The sequence below is a fragment of the Petaurus breviceps genome, unplaced genomic scaffold (assembly GCF_028583685.1).
Source record: "Petaurus breviceps papuanus isolate PSGF00001 unplaced genomic scaffold, PetGlider_PUasm1.0 108, whole genome shotgun sequence".
NCBI classification, from domain to species: Eukaryota; Metazoa; Chordata; class Mammalia; order Diprotodontia; family Petauridae; genus Petaurus; species Petaurus breviceps.
In genome coordinates this window covers 3095816-3111774 of record NW_027185593.1, presented here as the reverse complement: position 1 = coordinate 3111774, position 15959 = coordinate 3095816, and the positions used below count along the sequence as shown (strand labels likewise).

The following is a 15959-nucleotide window of genomic DNA, read 5'->3' as shown; positions in this document are numbered from 1 at the left end:
TTTTCTTCTAAAATTTCGTGAGATTCTGGTCATGGCTTTCATGTAGTCCAGTGATTCTTAATTTAATTCTTGATCTGTTTTTGAGATAATTTGTTTTTACTTTGAGATGCCTTACATTTTCTTATATATATAAAAAAATATTTTTTTTGGTCTCAACTTTTGGTTTAATATTTTTTGTTGGTCTCCTAAAATTTTCAGGGAGTTTATTGCTTAGGTCCCAAGTTCCTAATTCCCTTGGATATTCCCATCAGGATTCTGTCTGATGAATTTTCTAGATCTGTTTGGAGTATTTTTTAAAGAAGGATCTTACTGTACTATTTCCTGCTACACTACTTTCTTGGAATCCCCCTGTCCCTCTCTAGAATTCTGAATTTGTTAAAAATCTACCCTTCCAAATTTGAGTGCATGTCAGACTACACCTGGCTTTTGTTTTCCCTTTATCAGAAATTCTAGGATGGGGTATTAACTCCCCACCCCACCCCACCCCACACCCAGGTTTCTGTTACTTCTATCCCATTTCTTTCTTGTTGGTTAGTCACAATAGCAGTTCTTGTTATTCCCTCAACTTTTTTGAAAACTTAAATTTTATCATTAAGGTAAACCGAGAACATCTTGATGCTGCTCTTTCTCAAGTAATCTTGTTCCCCAATCTGTTTCTCACACTCACACACACACACTCTCTCTCTCTCTCTCTCTCTCTCTCTTGCTGCTTTTTCTGCCTCCACTGATCCTAACCCAGGTGTTCTCTAGTACTTCACCCCCCCCTGGTTCTTGCATCTCCTATTGGGCTCGTTAGACCCAGAGCTGAAGATGATCTAGATACAGTCACGGTGTGTGATTCTGCCTTTTCTTTGGCTGCTGTGTTCCTGGGCAGTCAGTTTGGCACAGCAGATAAAAGCACGTTGGCCGCAGAATCAAGAACATGTGAATTCAAATCTTGCCTCCCCAGCTGTGTGATCCTGGGTAAATCACTTAACCTCAACCTCTAAGTGACGTTATCTGCAAAAAGAGGCCAAAGCTCAAAGCGCTTACTTTACTGGACTGAAGGTGTGAGCCTCAATGGAACAACAAAAAAGGCATTTTGCAGACATGCCCGAAGGGGGACGGCGGCCTCTAGCTAGACCTTTGACTTGGGACATCTGTAGCCATCAGGGATACCCTTCCAGAACCAGGGTCTGGGACTGAATCCCATCCCTTAAAGTATCCATAACTGTGGGCTTGCATGTTCTCCCTTTGGTGGGATCCTTTGTACTGGGTGCATCTGTATTGAGGATTGAAGACTGCGGACTTGTTCTTGCGGGCTTCCTTCTTGGATATTTATTGCCTTGTGTAGACAATCACTAGATCTGTTTTTTGCTGTTTTCACTTAGCTGTAGCTGCATCACTCTGGTACCTGGTTTAGCATACACTTATAAGTCATGTATGTGACTATACAGAGACACAGACAGCTGTGTGTGTATAACATGTATAACATATAACACACGCACGGAGGCAGTTTCTCTTCCCATTTCTGCTTAAAATCCTCTTGATGAGATTTGTAAGAGGCCAGATAAACATCTTTTACTGGCCTGTATTGCATACACTTCCCAGCCCCAAATCTATCACTCCGTAAGCAGCGGTCTCCTCCCACATCTGCCTTTTTCATCACAAGTACCCCCACTGGATGAAAACCAACTGTGGCTGTGTGGCCTTCAGTTAGGGACTGAGGACTTCACAGGCTGTCAGTGCTAACCATCCCTCAGTCACCAAGTATGTCTACCAGAGTGCCTGCTGTGTGCTGGGCCCAAGATGGGCAGACAGCGAGCCAACGTCTGTGTACAAGCGGCATGTGTGTGTACACACAGGAAACAAGCAGTAAGGTGATCTCAAAAGGGTGTGAGGTGAGGGGAGAAACCATCAGGGAAGGCTTCATGAAGGTGGGGGAGTATTCCAGGCATGGGGGATTGAAAAGGCACAAAGCATGGAGACGTGCAAAGAACAGCAAGGAGGTCAGGGTCAGTGGGACACAGGGAGAGGGGCGGCTTTGGCTGTGGTGGGCTTCAGAGGCCCAACAAAAATCCACATTTGGTCCTTGGAAGTAATGAGGAGTCACTGTAGTTTTTCAGGCAGGGTGGGGGTGCAGATGGAAGGTTCCTGGGTGGGGGGGTAACGTGGATCAGGCCCATGCTTTAAGAGAATCACTTTGGCCCTAAGTGGGGAATGGGGAGAGGTGAGGCAGGGAGACCTGCCAGAAGGAACGCTATTGCAGCACTCCAGTAGTGAGGGGATGAGGGTTTAGATCAAAGTGGCAGCAATGGGCCTTGGGGGTGGGGGTGGGAAGCAGATAGGGAGAGGGAGGGTTTAAGGACGACACCAACATCCTGGTTGTGTCTTGGCTGGAAGGGTGGCAGTGCCCTCAGCAATAACAGGGAGAGGTGGAGGGGAAATAGAATGAGTTCAGTTTTGGCCATGTCAGGCTTTCCGATACCCGCCAAGACGTACAGGAAGCAGCTGCAGACATCCAGAGCTTAGGGCTGGATAAATCACAGAACTCGGTCATCGGATCCACGGGAGCTGAAAACAGCATACGGGCGGAAGTCACCTGTGACCTGGCAGAGACTGAGAACCAGGGGAGAGCAGGATCGCAGAAACCAGAAGAGAATGGAGGGGAAAGGGGTGGAGAGAGAGCCAGGGAGGATGCAGATGGACGAGAGCAGAAAGGGGACCACAGCTAGGAGAGACGTTCTGTCGGAACAAGGGTCTTTTTAAGGATGACAGAAACATGGGCATGTTGGTTTGCATCAGGAGGGCAACCAGTAGAGAGGAAGAAGCTGAAGATTGAGAGGAGAAAGCAAATCTGCTGGAGAAGATGGGCCGGAATGGGAATTACTCATGCGGGGCAAGAGGTTCGCATTGGCAAGGAATAGGGTCACCTCGATGGGGGTGTTGGAGATGGTAGGAAATGGCATCTGAGTGCTGTGCGAAGGGAGAACTTAGTTTTTCCAGTGAAGTAGGAGGCAAAGTTCTCAGGAGAGGGTGGGGAGAGAGGCATCTTCGGAGGTTGAAAGAGCCCTAAAAAGAGGTGGAAAATCTGCTGAGAGAGTGAATCAACCAGGGAGGCGTAAATGGACTGCCTTTCTGCAGCGAGGGAGGGACCAGCTGGGATGATAAAAGATGAATTTGCAGTGGCCCCAGTCAGCATGGTTTGTCATTTTCCCCTTCTCCATTCAGAAACATGAAAATAGAATTATTGGATGAGTTGTGGAAATAAACTAAGGCTTAGGCTGGCAGTAAGGGGGTTGAGATGAACTGTTGAACTGGTTCAAGAGTGTAGCAAATCCCCAGCAATACAAAGATCTAAGACAGTTCTGAGGGAGCTATGAGGAGAAGATGCTGGCCACCTCCAGAGAAGAACTGGATGCGGACTGAAGCATGCTGTTAGTTTTATTTTTTCTTGGGTTTTCTCGGGGTCTATTTTCTTTCACAACATGACTAATATGGAAATGTTTTGCATGACCACAAAGTATAATAACCTTTATCAAATTGCTTGCTTTCTCAGTGATGGGGCAGGAGAAGGAAGGTGGGAGAGAATTTGGAACTCAAAATTGTGAAAAAAAAAAAAAACAAAAGTTTAAAATGGGTTTTTACATGTCACTGGGGGAAAATATTAAAAATTTTTTAAAGTGTGTAGCCAAGTACAGTGGAGACGATTGTTCATCCCAAGGAAGGTGGCAGAATTAAGATAAGGTCAAAGGAAAGATGATGAAATCATAAAAGACTGATCAGATAAAGGAAGTTCTGAGTTTGAAGATGGAAGCAGGCTTTGGGCTTATGGCTGTATTAGTGTGTAGATGTGCTGGGGTGAAGCAGGTCATGGGAAATGAGTAAATTGAGGATCTGGGAAGGCAGGGTATTAGAGGGAATATTAACACGCTGAAATCCCCTAGTGTGATGACAGGAGTTAGGGAGGAGAGGCCTGAGTTAGGCATTGAACTTGCTGAAGGACGGTGGGAAGAAAGGAGAAAGACCATCCTGGAGGTCCATAAATAGCTACCAGAACCTTGATTGGGTGAGAAATGTGGGTTGGATCAACCTCGAAGGTTCATGAGTGATGGTGGTAGAAAGAAGAGTCTGGAAGTGGCCCAGAGCAGCCCAATGTTGACTCCCTCCCCCACCAAGTGCCTGTGTGGGGGTGGGGAGTGGGGAGAATAAAAGTGTGACCAGTACTGGAAGAGGTGGCCAGGAGGGCACAGGTCTGCTAACGCTGGTCCCTATGTGAATCATCACGAGTGTTTGCTAGGTCTCAACAGGCCACATTCTGGACCCACATCATGGGAGGACAGCATCCCTCTCATTTTTTCCTGCTTCCATGCTGGCTTTACCAACCATTCCTCTTTCCCTGATCATCCGTTATTCCTTGGAGTGCACGAAAGGAGGCCACCTCTCTCCTCTGGAAAGTCCCATAGTAACTAGTGGTCCTTCTGCCACATCCCTTCACCCTACACCTAGTGACAGAGCGAAGGAGTCCCCACTGACTGCATCCTTTGAGATGCCGTTTATTTTTGAAGCACTCTTCTTCTCCAAGGAAGACTTCATTCTCCCTGTTATAAAGGTGAAAGATTCCTCAACTTAAGCCATTTCCCACAGCCCAGTCCCTCTATTCTCTGCTCCTGTATTTGATGCACAATGTTTTTCTGATGCCTTCCTGTGAGGGCAGTCTGCTTAGGTCTCGTCCAGAAGCCCTTTGCTGGCCTGGGGCTCTGACAGGGCCAGCAGTGAGCTGGGGTTCTGGAACCTGCAGAGAACCGGCAAGACCTGGCCCCGAGTGCAGATGCTGCCCACAGCCCACTTGGGATCCTTTTCTTCAATCTGTATTAATACACGACCCATTAATACACAGCCTGACGAGGGCCCTTCAAATCCTATCCAACAGCAAGCGCTGATGAAGTACCTTCTGTGGTCGGGCACTAAAGAAAGTCAAAAATGAGGTGGACAGTCCGAGCCCCCCCACTGGGAGCTGTGACGGTGTCTGAGGGAGCTGGCTGTCTGAGCACGGCTCCTGGTGGCCTAAGAGCACATTTTCATCCTGAATATTTTTTATACTCTTAACAGCTTTTCCAAACATGCTCAGCAGACTTGAGTTTGGCAGACAGACTAAGGCTGGACAAAAGCACCCATGAAACACAGTGATAACAAATGCCCCTTTCTCTAGTGATGACCCTCTCAAGACCACTTCCTCTCACGAGCACAGATGCCGAGGGGGGAGGCGGGGCGGAGGGGGAGCCAGGACTGCACAGGTCCTTCCCTCTACACTGGGAGGATGCAGCTTTCCCAGACCCCACCTTGGGCAGTCGAGTTGGGGCTCAAATCTGTGTGATCTGAGGTCAAGTCCTTGGCATGTCTGTGGAAGAGGGATGCCTGCCTCGTGGGTTTCTGGGCGTCCCCTCTCTGTCTGGGCCACTGCCCTTCGGAATCAGCAGAGCAACCTCAGAGTGGGTTGGGCACGATGGTGTTCTAGTACGATCTTATTTTTTTGTAAGAAGGCACTGTGGTATGGGTAAAAAGAGCATGAAGTTTAGTGTTATAAGCCCTGGATTAAAATCTGGCTTTGCCACTCATTTTCTGTCTGAGGCTTCTTCTGCTTCTGACATCTTAGTTCTAAGAGCCCTCCCACCTCGGATTTTATGTCCCAGAGAACCACGTGCAATAGCATGCTCCTGGGCGTCCCTTCTGCCTCCCCCAGGCATGCCCAAGCAAGGAAAGGCCTGGGCCTTGAGTTCTTTTTCATTTTTGTTTATTTTTTTTAAAAAAGCCCCTAAATTCTATGGCTTCCAGGAAGCATCAGAGAAATGTAAATGCCATTTCTGTACACTTTGTAAAGCAGTAACTAAACTCACAATGGACGCTTGCTTGCCTGCGGGGCAGCCGCGCAGGGACCATCTTGACGCTGGGACTCGGGTCTGGAACAGGGATATGTCTTCTAGCCTCAAGCTGCTGCTTTTCAGCCAAGCCAGACACATGGACCAAAAGAAGTGAGACTTGACAGGCAGATTCATGGACAGACTGGGCCAATGCTCCCTTGGACTGTTTCCTTTGGGGAGGAGGAGGTGAAAGGGCGCTTGGGTTTAGGTTTGTCTGCTGTGGCCACCAGTGACTGTGCACCCCTTCCCCCTGCCACACACATATACTCGTCCTCGGACCCTCTCCTGGGTGCCGGGGTCTTAAGGCGTTTTGTCGTCCTTGGCGCTGGCTGGGGAGAAGGGGAAATGCCCAGTGCGCATCACCAACTCTTAGAGAGCGACCTTGGGGGATAGTTACAGGAGCCGCCGTCCCCTGGACACTGGCAGGGGGTGGGATGTGGGATGTGATGGGGGGCTGACCTGGAGTCTCTGGACAGCCTTTAGTGAGCAGGAAAATGGCTAAGGGGGGTGGGAGTGCAGTGGGAGAGGATCAGGGTTTGGGACAGCACTGAGGGCAAGGGTATTTCAGGCCCTATGCCTGAAGGAGGGCCCAAGTACCCGCTGCAGACCTCTCTTGGCTGCTCGCCAGGCCGCGCTGCCATCGTGGGGTACAGCCGGCTGAGCTCGCCTTTCCCCGAGGTGGATGGGGGTGTGTGAGAGGGGCCTTGGCTGCTACAGGCAGCCCTGCCCCTGGGTCCCCATCCCGCCCTTCCAGGGCTTTGGTGCAGCATTTTTTGGCTCCAATTAGGGTGTGGGGGGAGGAGGGAACATGCAAAGTAGCTTGAACCACCCTGCATGTTGGGTGAGACCTTGGGGTGGCATCTCCTTTCCCAGCTGTGGGGACTGGCTTCCCCCTTCCCTTTGGTTTCAGACTCCCCCAGACCCATCTGAGAGGGGCTGGGGGCTATTTCCACCTCCCTCATCTTGCTCCTAGCTTCTGCTGCCCCCCCCCCACCCCCCGACCACTGGATGATCAAAGTTCACGGGGGACAAGGCATAGCCCAGCTCCCACAGCAGACAGACAAGGGGAGGTGGGTGGGGCCTCAACTCCCTCCTCCCCCCACCACGATCAAACGGCCTTTCTGAAAGAGGAAGAGAAAAAGGCTGGATTTTATAACACTAAGTGGTGAAGAGCTGAGGAGGACGGAGCCTCGCGGGCCTCCCAGGTTTCACCTTAGACCTAAGCACGCGTGGAGACGAGTCTGCAGGGGTCGAGCCCTGACGCGCGCAAGTCAAACCTCAAACTGAAGGGGGAAGGGAAGGGGGGGAAGTGCTTTCTCGGTGGGCTTCGGTTCCTCGGTGTGTGGTTTTTAAATAGTGAGCGCTCTCAAGGTGGACTGGACGAGACACAGATGTAGGAATTTCTGCCAAAGTCTTGCTTGGAGTAGGTGAGCCCTGGGCCCAGGGGGGCAGGGGCTGGGGCTAGTGGTCCCCCTTCCTCCCCCGGCTTCTCTGTTCCTGGCCTCTCTCCAGGCCGCCCCCTGCCCCGGCTGCAGGAGGCAGGGCCACAGGCAGGGGCCACCTGCCATCTCAGGGGCCACAAAGGGTGGAGACGACAGCTCCGCTCGGTCCGCCTGGGCCCCAGAGGCTCACTTGTGCCGCTGTGTGGATTTCCTCTTCCTCCTCTTGAAGAAACAGCAGCACCTGGAGGACGAAGGAGACGGATGAAGGGCCGCTGGAAGACGCGGGCAGCCTCTTGGCATCCAGCCGCCAAGCAGGGACCAGGACGTGCCCCGCTCCTCTCCTGTACAATGGGGACCATGATGGCTCCCACCTCCCAGGGTCTTTGTGGGGCTCAAAGTGCTTGGCTTGGAGTAGGCACTCTATAAATGCCACTGTTCCTGATTCCCAGGGGCCTGTCTCTGCAGACATCTTCCAGGTCCGGCTCCGGCCCTTGTCTGTCCTGAGCAGCCAATCCCGTACCCCATCTGCCTAGAGAGCCTTTCAAACTGGGTGTCCCAGAGACAGAGGGAGTCCCCTTCCCACCCTGAGCCCACTCCTCCTCCCAGCACCCTCATTTCTGCAATTTTGGGGGATCCCAGGTTCATAACCTTGGCGTGCTCTCCGACCCCTTCACCTCCCCCCTTGGTGTCCTGTCAGCAGCCAATCTCCTCCCACACTCTGCAGCGTCCTGCCCTTCTCCATACAGTCCACGGCCCCCCCCTCCTCTGGTCTCTGCCTTCTCCCCCACATGCTGGCCTGAGGGCGGCTGCAGCATTACTCCAAGTCCACAGGCCCCTTCACAGATGGATCCCGACCTAGCTTCCCCCATACTTCCCAATGCCGCCCTCCAGCCTTCTCCCTGCTCTTTCTGTGCTTTCCTGCTGTCTGTCCCTTGGGCCTGGATGCCCACTTCTCCCTGCTGGGGCCCGGCCCCCTCTACTGGCTATCTGTGTATTCGGACACAACACGTATGCATTCTCTTTATGCTTCTTCTGTAACTACTTCCCAGGTCTGAATGTCTACACTGCCACCACCATCCTGGGGGCCATGACTGTGCCCCTGGATTCTGGCAGCAGCCTGCTGGACAGTCCCTCGGATGCCAGAGGGACCTTCCTAAAACTCAGGTCTGACTTCATCACCCTCTACCCAACACTCCAGCGACTCCCTCCTTGTATCTAAAAGCCTCTTTCACCTTATGCGGATCTCCCCATTCCCTGTGAGTCCCCACATGCTCCCTGACCATCCCCCATGCCTGGAATTCTCTGCCTCCTGGCTCCCCGTGCTCCCCTTCAGCTACTGCCTTTCCCTCTGATCCGGCCTTCCGTTTAAGCTGTGCACGGCTTGGGGACGCAGACTGTGCACCATCTCCCCCTCAGACCAGGAGCTCCTTGAGGGCAGGAGCTTTTAGGCCTTTCCTTGTATCCCCAGTGCTTAGCACAGTGGCTGGTACACTGCAGGAGCTTAATAAATACTCCCTGACAGAAGGCAAGGTCCTTGCAGGGGAGACTGTGCTGGCCCAGAGCAGGCAGTTACCAAGTGCCTGCGCACCGAGGGAGAGTGGGGCCCAGCCCAGGCAGCTTACTTTGTTTCATCGGCCACCTCCACTTCCGCAGGGGCCGTGATGGGGGCGTTGGAGTGGCCGGCCGTGGGGTCGTCAGTGTTTAGTTCCCCGTTGGTGGAGCTCATCACCTGGGGAAAGCAAGAGGAGAGGGTGGACATGGAGAGTGTGAGCCGGCCGGCCCCTCTCTGAGGGCAGGAGCTGAGCAGACGAGCCCCGAGGCACAAAGAATTTCAATTACTTGCACAGGGTAACAGAGCCAGTAAGCATGAGTCAGGACTGGAACTTGGGTCTTCCTGACTTCCCCTTCCCATGCCAAGTATGGAATCAGATAAAGAATAAGGGTTGAGGAGCCATGTTCTCCATCACGCCAGCTCGGAGCCCCGGCAGTGTGGACTTGCTCATCTGGGCCCTTCTCCATGCACTCCTCCTGAGGTGAAATTTCACAGAGCTGCCAAAATCACCCTCCTGAGTCCCCCGGCTGACCACTGCCCTCTGCCACCAAGTCCTGAGACTCCACTGGCTGGTTCCAATGACCGTTCCTGTTACTCCACAGCCTGGACATTCCCACCAAATGAACTGAGTGTGGCCTCTGTCTCCCACCACCGTGCAGCTGTCGCTAAGAGGTCTCCATCCCTTCATTCTCCTACAATAGAGCTCAGGGGCTTTCCTTCGCCCCAGCCCATCAGACTCTGATCTGTTTATGTGTGCTGATGTACAGACAGGCCTTTGGGGCAGGGACCCTGTCACCTTGTATTCATGTCCCCAGCACCTACTAGCACAGGATCCTGTACAAAGCAAGTGCTTAAGGAATGGCCTTCAAGAAGGGCTCCAAGAGCCTATGTGGGGAGACACGAGGTGCTGGCCCCCTAAACACTCCCGTACCTGGTGTTTGGTGTGGGGTTGAGCCTTGTCCCGGTTCACTGGCTGGACAGGGACGTCACTGTGGATGGTGCCAATCGGGGTTGGCTGGAAGGCAGGACAAAGGAAGGTCAAGGGTTGTAGCCCCCACGTCTGAGATCCACCTCCCCACTGTGACAGGGCAGGATGGGGCGAAGGGGGAGGGCACGGTAGGTGTGCCCTTCAGCCCCCAGCTCCAGCCCTGAGTCAGAAGCTGCAGTGGTATGGGCCTCTGGGCTGGGGGGTGGGGGGGTTGTCCTACCAGGGGTTTTCCAGCCCAGTCATATTCATAATCAAACACAAATCCATGGCGGTCAAACAGGTCCGTGAAGAGTTTCCGTAAATAGTCATAGTCGGGTTTCTCAAAGAAATCCAGCCGCCGTACATAGCGCAGGTAGGTGGCCATCTCCTCTGTAGAGATACGAGGGGGGATGCCAGGTAAGGAGGCTGCCCTGTGTGATGGTGATTTCTACAAGCTCGTTGTGGGGCCCAAAGGTCAGGGCTGTGTCTCCTTCATCAGACGCACTCTGAGGGGCAGCAGGACTTTCTGCCTTCTCAGATCAGGGCCCTGGAAGCAGCACCTGCTCAACCCCTGAGGCCTTAAGCACCCAAGGTGCTGCCCAAGTCACAGGGGCCTCTCCTGAAGGTGGTCAGTCTCAGCCAGAGGGTGGGACCCTCACTGACTTAAACCATGCATACTTCATATGAGACTCCAGAGCACCCCAGGGGGACAACCTGGGCTCTTCCTCCTACCACCTCTGATGTGGCCTGGAGGAAAGAGAGGTTTCCCACGAGACCTGGTCAGACGATGAGTGGCCCCAGTGCAGGGAGAAGGGCCACGTACCTGGGAAGTTCTCACAGAGGACCTCGACCGGCGTCGCTCTCTTGGTGTCCCCGATCTTCTGATAACGTTCTTTCAGGGTGTCTGCCTAGAAGAGAAGACCAGAACTGGGCCGGCGCCCGGGGCTGCTGTCCACATTGAGCTCTGTGGGTGCTGAGGAGAAGGAGCTGCCACCAGAGTCCTCTCCAGGGCCAGGCAGGCCACAAGGCCCCATCACGCATACCAGTGTCCCTGCAGCTACTACTGCAAAACATCCCTAAGCTGTCAATGTAGGGGAGCCTGAGCCTGAGCCTGAGCCTTCTGAAGCTGAAATGCTGCAGGAGACAGGCCTGCCACACTCCAGGCTTGGTTCTTTTGGCAATCTGCTCTCTTTTCTGGGGTCTGTAAAGGAGAAAACAGCATCCCAGCTCCTCTCTGACCTTCAAGGGGCTTGTGTGGAGAAGGCGAGATGATGAAGTGGGTTCTGGAATGGGCCAGAGCAGATAGATGTCTCCAAATGCCCAGAGCACACAAAACAGAAACCATGTAATTCAAACGATGCAAAGATGAGCCAGGGCCTGCCCGGCACGGTTACTACCACACTGGGCTCAAGGGGCCAGAGCTAACTCTTGTTAACAGTCTGGATCCTCAGTCCTGCGGCTGCTGGTCACTGTTTACCTTAAGACCTTGCCAGGGGAGGCTTCCACGGAGAAAGTACATGAACATGTGGCCTAATGCTTCCAGGTCATCCCGCCGACTCTGCTCTGCAGAAGGAGAACACGGGGAAGCACGTCACAGCAGCAGCCAGTGCCTGCGGGGCCGGAGCCCAGCGCATCCTGCTAACCCACTTGTCAGCGCCGCCACCTGGTCATCTACAATGGGGTCTGATCTACTTGGAATGGGAGCTCAGCAGTGAAAGCACTAGGCTCGTCTACACTCTGTGCTGCCTCCAGCCCCAGCCTCAGCCCCCAGGGAGCCCTCCCATCACGGGCACAAGCCCTGCTCTTGCCTGATCTGAGGACTCCAAAGGGATGACCAAACCCTGGACACACATGGGCACCACAGGGGCCAGGCTGGACTACACGCCTCCCCCCTGCACACTCTCCTAGGCCTCGCCTACAGGGGATGTGAACCCAGGGGTGCGAGGCTCTGACAGTCTAACATGGCGGCTGTTCTTCCACCACAACTCCTTCTCACTCTACTCTCTGTGAACAGCACACCTCTACTGTTCACTCCTCAAGGACGTCAGTTAAAGTCCAACATGCCCCCTGCAGCGTGCTCCCAGTAGAGGCAGGGCTGTCCTGGGGAGCGGTGCCGTCTACACTCCCCACCCCCCATTCCTCCCTCCTTCCCAGGGCACGCCTCTGGTTACCTTTCCCCAGGTGAGTGTTGATGCTCATGTAGCGGGCCGTGCCTGTCAGGCTCTTGTGCTCGCGATAGGGGATGTGCTTTTTGGTCTCAGGGTCGATGTACTCCTTGGCCAGGCCAAAGTCGATGATGTGGATGGTATGTTGGCGCTTGCTCCCTGGTCGGCCCACCAGGAAGTTCTCGGGCTTCACATCACGGTATATCAGGCTCTTGGTGTGGACGTATTCCATCCGCGTGATCTAGGGAGCGCGCAGGACATGGAGCGGTGCCAGCCCACCGCCCCTTCCCAGCCCTCTCCCTGCTGTACTCCATGTCTGTTCTCACCCTGTGTCAGCCTCTAGGCCTGGAACTCAGAGCGAACCCAGGGTGGGCCCTGCTTCTCACCTACGTGAAAACCCCTCCGACCACAGGAAGAGGACAAAGACAAGTACTTCACAGCCCTGGAGAGTAATCAGACTGACATGACACAGAGGGGCCTCTCCAGCCTGGGAAGGAGCAGGACAGGGCGGGTGCCCGGCCAATTATTCAGGACTAGATGTGTGTATGGGGATGGGGACTATAGTCTCTTCTGTCCCTCAGCAGTAAAGCCACACAAGAAGCTCTCTGACAGGCAACTGAAGAGAATACAAGTTCTTGAGGGTGACAGCCCTGCCTGCCCTCTCCCCACACTGACTAGGGGAGATTGGGCCTGAAGTGAGGACCAGGGGGTCCTGGAGTTCCTGGGCTGGGGGCCTCACACACACATTCAGGGGCTTCTTGGCCTCTCCCAGCATCCAGAGCTACCTCTGTCCTCTCTCCAAGTTCTCTGTTGTAATTGCGCCCAGTGGCCCACCTTCCCACTGTTCTGGGGTCCCTCGGAACCCTGTCTATTCTGTCCTGCAGACTCTTTTCTCCCCTTCTCCTCAGGCCCAGGCCACAGGCCATCCCTGTCACCCTGGGTCCTCACCAACTGGATGGCAATCATCAGCACAGTTTTCAGAGTGAATGTCCGGTCGCACAAGTCAAACAGGTCTTCCAGGCTGGGTCCCAGCAACTCCAGCACCATGGCATTGTATTTCCCACATGGGCCAAAGTAGTAAACCTGAGGAATCCCTTCTGCAGGAGATAAGAGAGTGGAAAAGAGCAGGAGAGACATGAGCAGTGAGGCTGCCGGGGAGTGGAAAGAACCTTGGCTCTGGGCTGTGACTAGCAGCTACCTGGTGACCTTGGGCAAGTCACTTTCCCTTGAAAGTGAGGAGGTTGGACTAGATGATCTTTAATGGTCCTTCCAGCTCTACATCCTGTCCCCGTCGTGTTACCCTCAGCCCCCCCTGGAGGCCACTGAGCAAGATGGGTGGCCTCCACAGGTCACCTGCATCTCCCTCCCAGTCATGCAATGCCAGGTCTTCCTGCCCAAGTCCCTTGCAATGGTGTGGATCCCATTCCCCTTGCCATCTTGGCACTATATGACCACATTCATATTCTTCCTAAAAGATGGTCTCGGGTCTCCCATAAGTTACCAAATAGTGACTGGGGAAGAAATGAGGGTGTGTGTGTGACTTGCCCAAGGTCACACTGCAAGCCAGTGGTGGGACTAGGACTCCAGCCCAGGGCTCCGGACTCTCAGGCTAGGGCTCTTTCCGCTGTCCCCAGATAAGTGGTGTCTCCTGCTGCTGGAAAGCACTTAGGGCAAACAGCGATCTCGCCCTGCTAGCTGCCCTCTCCCACGGCAGGCTCCTGGGGTGTCTCGGGGATCGGGCAGTGGCCAGGCCTCTTCCCCACACCCCACCTCCTAGAGGACGTCCTCTCCAGCCCCGGCCCCCTGGGGCTCCCCTCTCCTCTGACCTCCCACAGCACTCAGCACTGCACCCGATTCATCTCAGGCTGCCCACACTGGGACAGCTCATACACTGTCTCTCTTGTTCCAATGAACAAATACACTTTCCTACCCCAGTATCTAACTTGTTGAAAAACTGGAAACTGGCTTGGGAAGGTGGTTGTAGGCCTCAGTCCCTGTGGAAGGCTGGGGGTGGGATGCTAACCTTGACTCCTTGAAGGTCAGAGCTGGAAGGGATCTTAGGGATCATAGAGTCTAACCCTTTCATTTAACAAAGGGGGAAACTGAAGCCCCAGATAAGGGAAGCAACTCACCCAAGGTCATAACAGCAGAGTTGGGACTTGAACATGGGTGTCTTGACTCTCAGACTAGAATAATATTTCTTCAACCCCGACACTGCCTCCCCTGGCTCCTGTGAGGCGCTCCCCGACCCGGAGCACATCTCCTTACCTGAACTGCCGAGCTGTTTGTAAAACCGGTACTCCAAATGCAGCTGCGGGGCTCTGGACTTTATAGGCTCCTTCAGAGGGCAGGGAGGGAAAGAAGGAGAAAGAGAACAAGAAGAAGAGGTTGCAGTTAATGACATGAATGGGCCCAGGGGATGGGCTGCAGCTCTCCCATCACCCAGGGCAGAATGACAAGGCCGCTATCACCAGCAATCTGGTCACTGGCATCTCATTAAAAGGATCAGACGGAGAGAATCCAATAGAGGAAAAACAAGAGGGCAGCTTTGGGGGTAGCCTGGGCCCTGCTGCACTTGAGGGAAGGGCGACTTCACTGACAAAGCCCTCATGAAGGGACAACTTGCTGAGGGAACCTCAGGCTTCTGGCCCACCACTTGGCCTCATGGCACTGGTTCTCTGGGCCCCAACGGCATCTCAAGCAGGGCTCACAGGGCCATCTTGTTGCTGACGTTCTACCTAGACATAACTGCCTTGGACCAAAGTTCTAGGATGTGCCAGGGGAACAGAGTATAACCAACTGGCCTTACATGAAGATGGAACCCACGGCCTTTGCCCTCTTGGTGCAGGTCAGTAAGCACTAATATAAACTAATTTCTCAGGTCCATCTGAGATGTAGAATTGTCCCCCGCCCTGCTACCAAAGGCAAAGGTGAAAGGGTTCTGGGCTGGGAGACCAGAGATCTGGCTTCTAGTCCTGGGTCTGCCATTGAATTATCATGTGACCTCGGACAAGTCCCTCTTCCTCTTTGGGCCTCAGTTTCCCATGTGTAGAATAAGGGTGTTGAATGAGATGAGGTGCTTTCCATCTCAGATGTTCTGTGTTCTGGGGGAGCCCTTAACTCTGACATTCCATGTTCTCTTCCAAGCCTGATGTCCTAAAGTTCAGTGCCAAGAATCCACAGGAAGTCATGGTTGCAGCTGCATAGTTCCTGTGTGGATCAGTGGGTTTCATTCTGCTCTAAGCCCCAAAAGGAGCCCAGACCCTGATCGTGTGTGCCACGGGTCAAGGCCTGGGTGAAGGCATGCAGCCTGTCCCTGAAGCCGGAGACACATAGCTCAGAGTCCCCATGCTAGGAAGACTGTATATGAAGCAATGTGGGCCTGAGAAAATGCTATTTATGTCTTGCCTTTTCCCTACTGAAAAATAACTGTGGCCAAGTCCTTTTGCACACCTCCCAAACCAGCTCTTTGTTCCACTTGGACCCCTGACTTTAATGTAGGGAAGAGAAAACATCCTCCACTGCAGGAAGATGGTTTTTCTCTCCCCCAGATTAAAACCAGGGGTGTAGGGGGCAACAGTCAGATATGTGGGATGCTAGAAGAGCTACAAGTTCAAGCAAGGGTCCATTCCCGAAAGTCTGATCACAGGATTTAAAGCTCGAAGAGGCCTCAGAGATCATCTAACCCAACTCCTCAAACCCCTTTCAATTTACAGATGAGGAAATTAAGGCCCCAAAAAGGGAAGGGACTAACCAAGGTCACAGCACAAAAGGCAGAGAGGCAGGAACTGAGCCTAGGGCACCCCCCCACCAGATGCAGTGTTCTTGTTTCATCCCGTCAGGAGCTGAGCCTAAGGCACGGCACCCCCCTCCCAGATGCAGTGTGCTTGTTTCATCCCATCAGGAGCTGAGCCTAGGGCATCCCTCCCCCCC

At 53.6% G+C, this 15959-nt stretch overlaps 1 protein-coding gene across 1 annotated transcript in view; it reads right to left on the bottom strand.

Annotated features, from left to right (window-relative positions):
• Positions 1–5756: 5756 nt before the first annotated feature.
• Positions 5757–15959, bottom strand: part of CSNK1G2 (casein kinase 1 gamma 2) — a 103597-nt gene continuing 93394 nt past the window's right edge. The window contains exons 4-12 of the mRNA XM_069072812.1: positions 14295–14364; positions 12975–13123; positions 12033–12267; positions 11339–11424; positions 10685–10769; positions 10103–10251; positions 9826–9909; positions 8965–9071; positions 5757–7583 (exon numbers count right to left, since the gene is read on the bottom strand). Of these exons, the coding sequence (XP_068928913.1) occupies positions 7529–7583; positions 8965–9071; positions 9826–9909; positions 10103–10251; positions 10685–10769; positions 11339–11424; positions 12033–12267; positions 12975–13123; positions 14295–14364 (1020 nt within the window). The 3' untranslated portion in view covers positions 5757–7528. The remainder of the gene's footprint in view (positions 7584–8964; positions 9072–9825; positions 9910–10102; positions 10252–10684; positions 10770–11338; positions 11425–12032; positions 12268–12974; positions 13124–14294; positions 14365–15959) is intronic.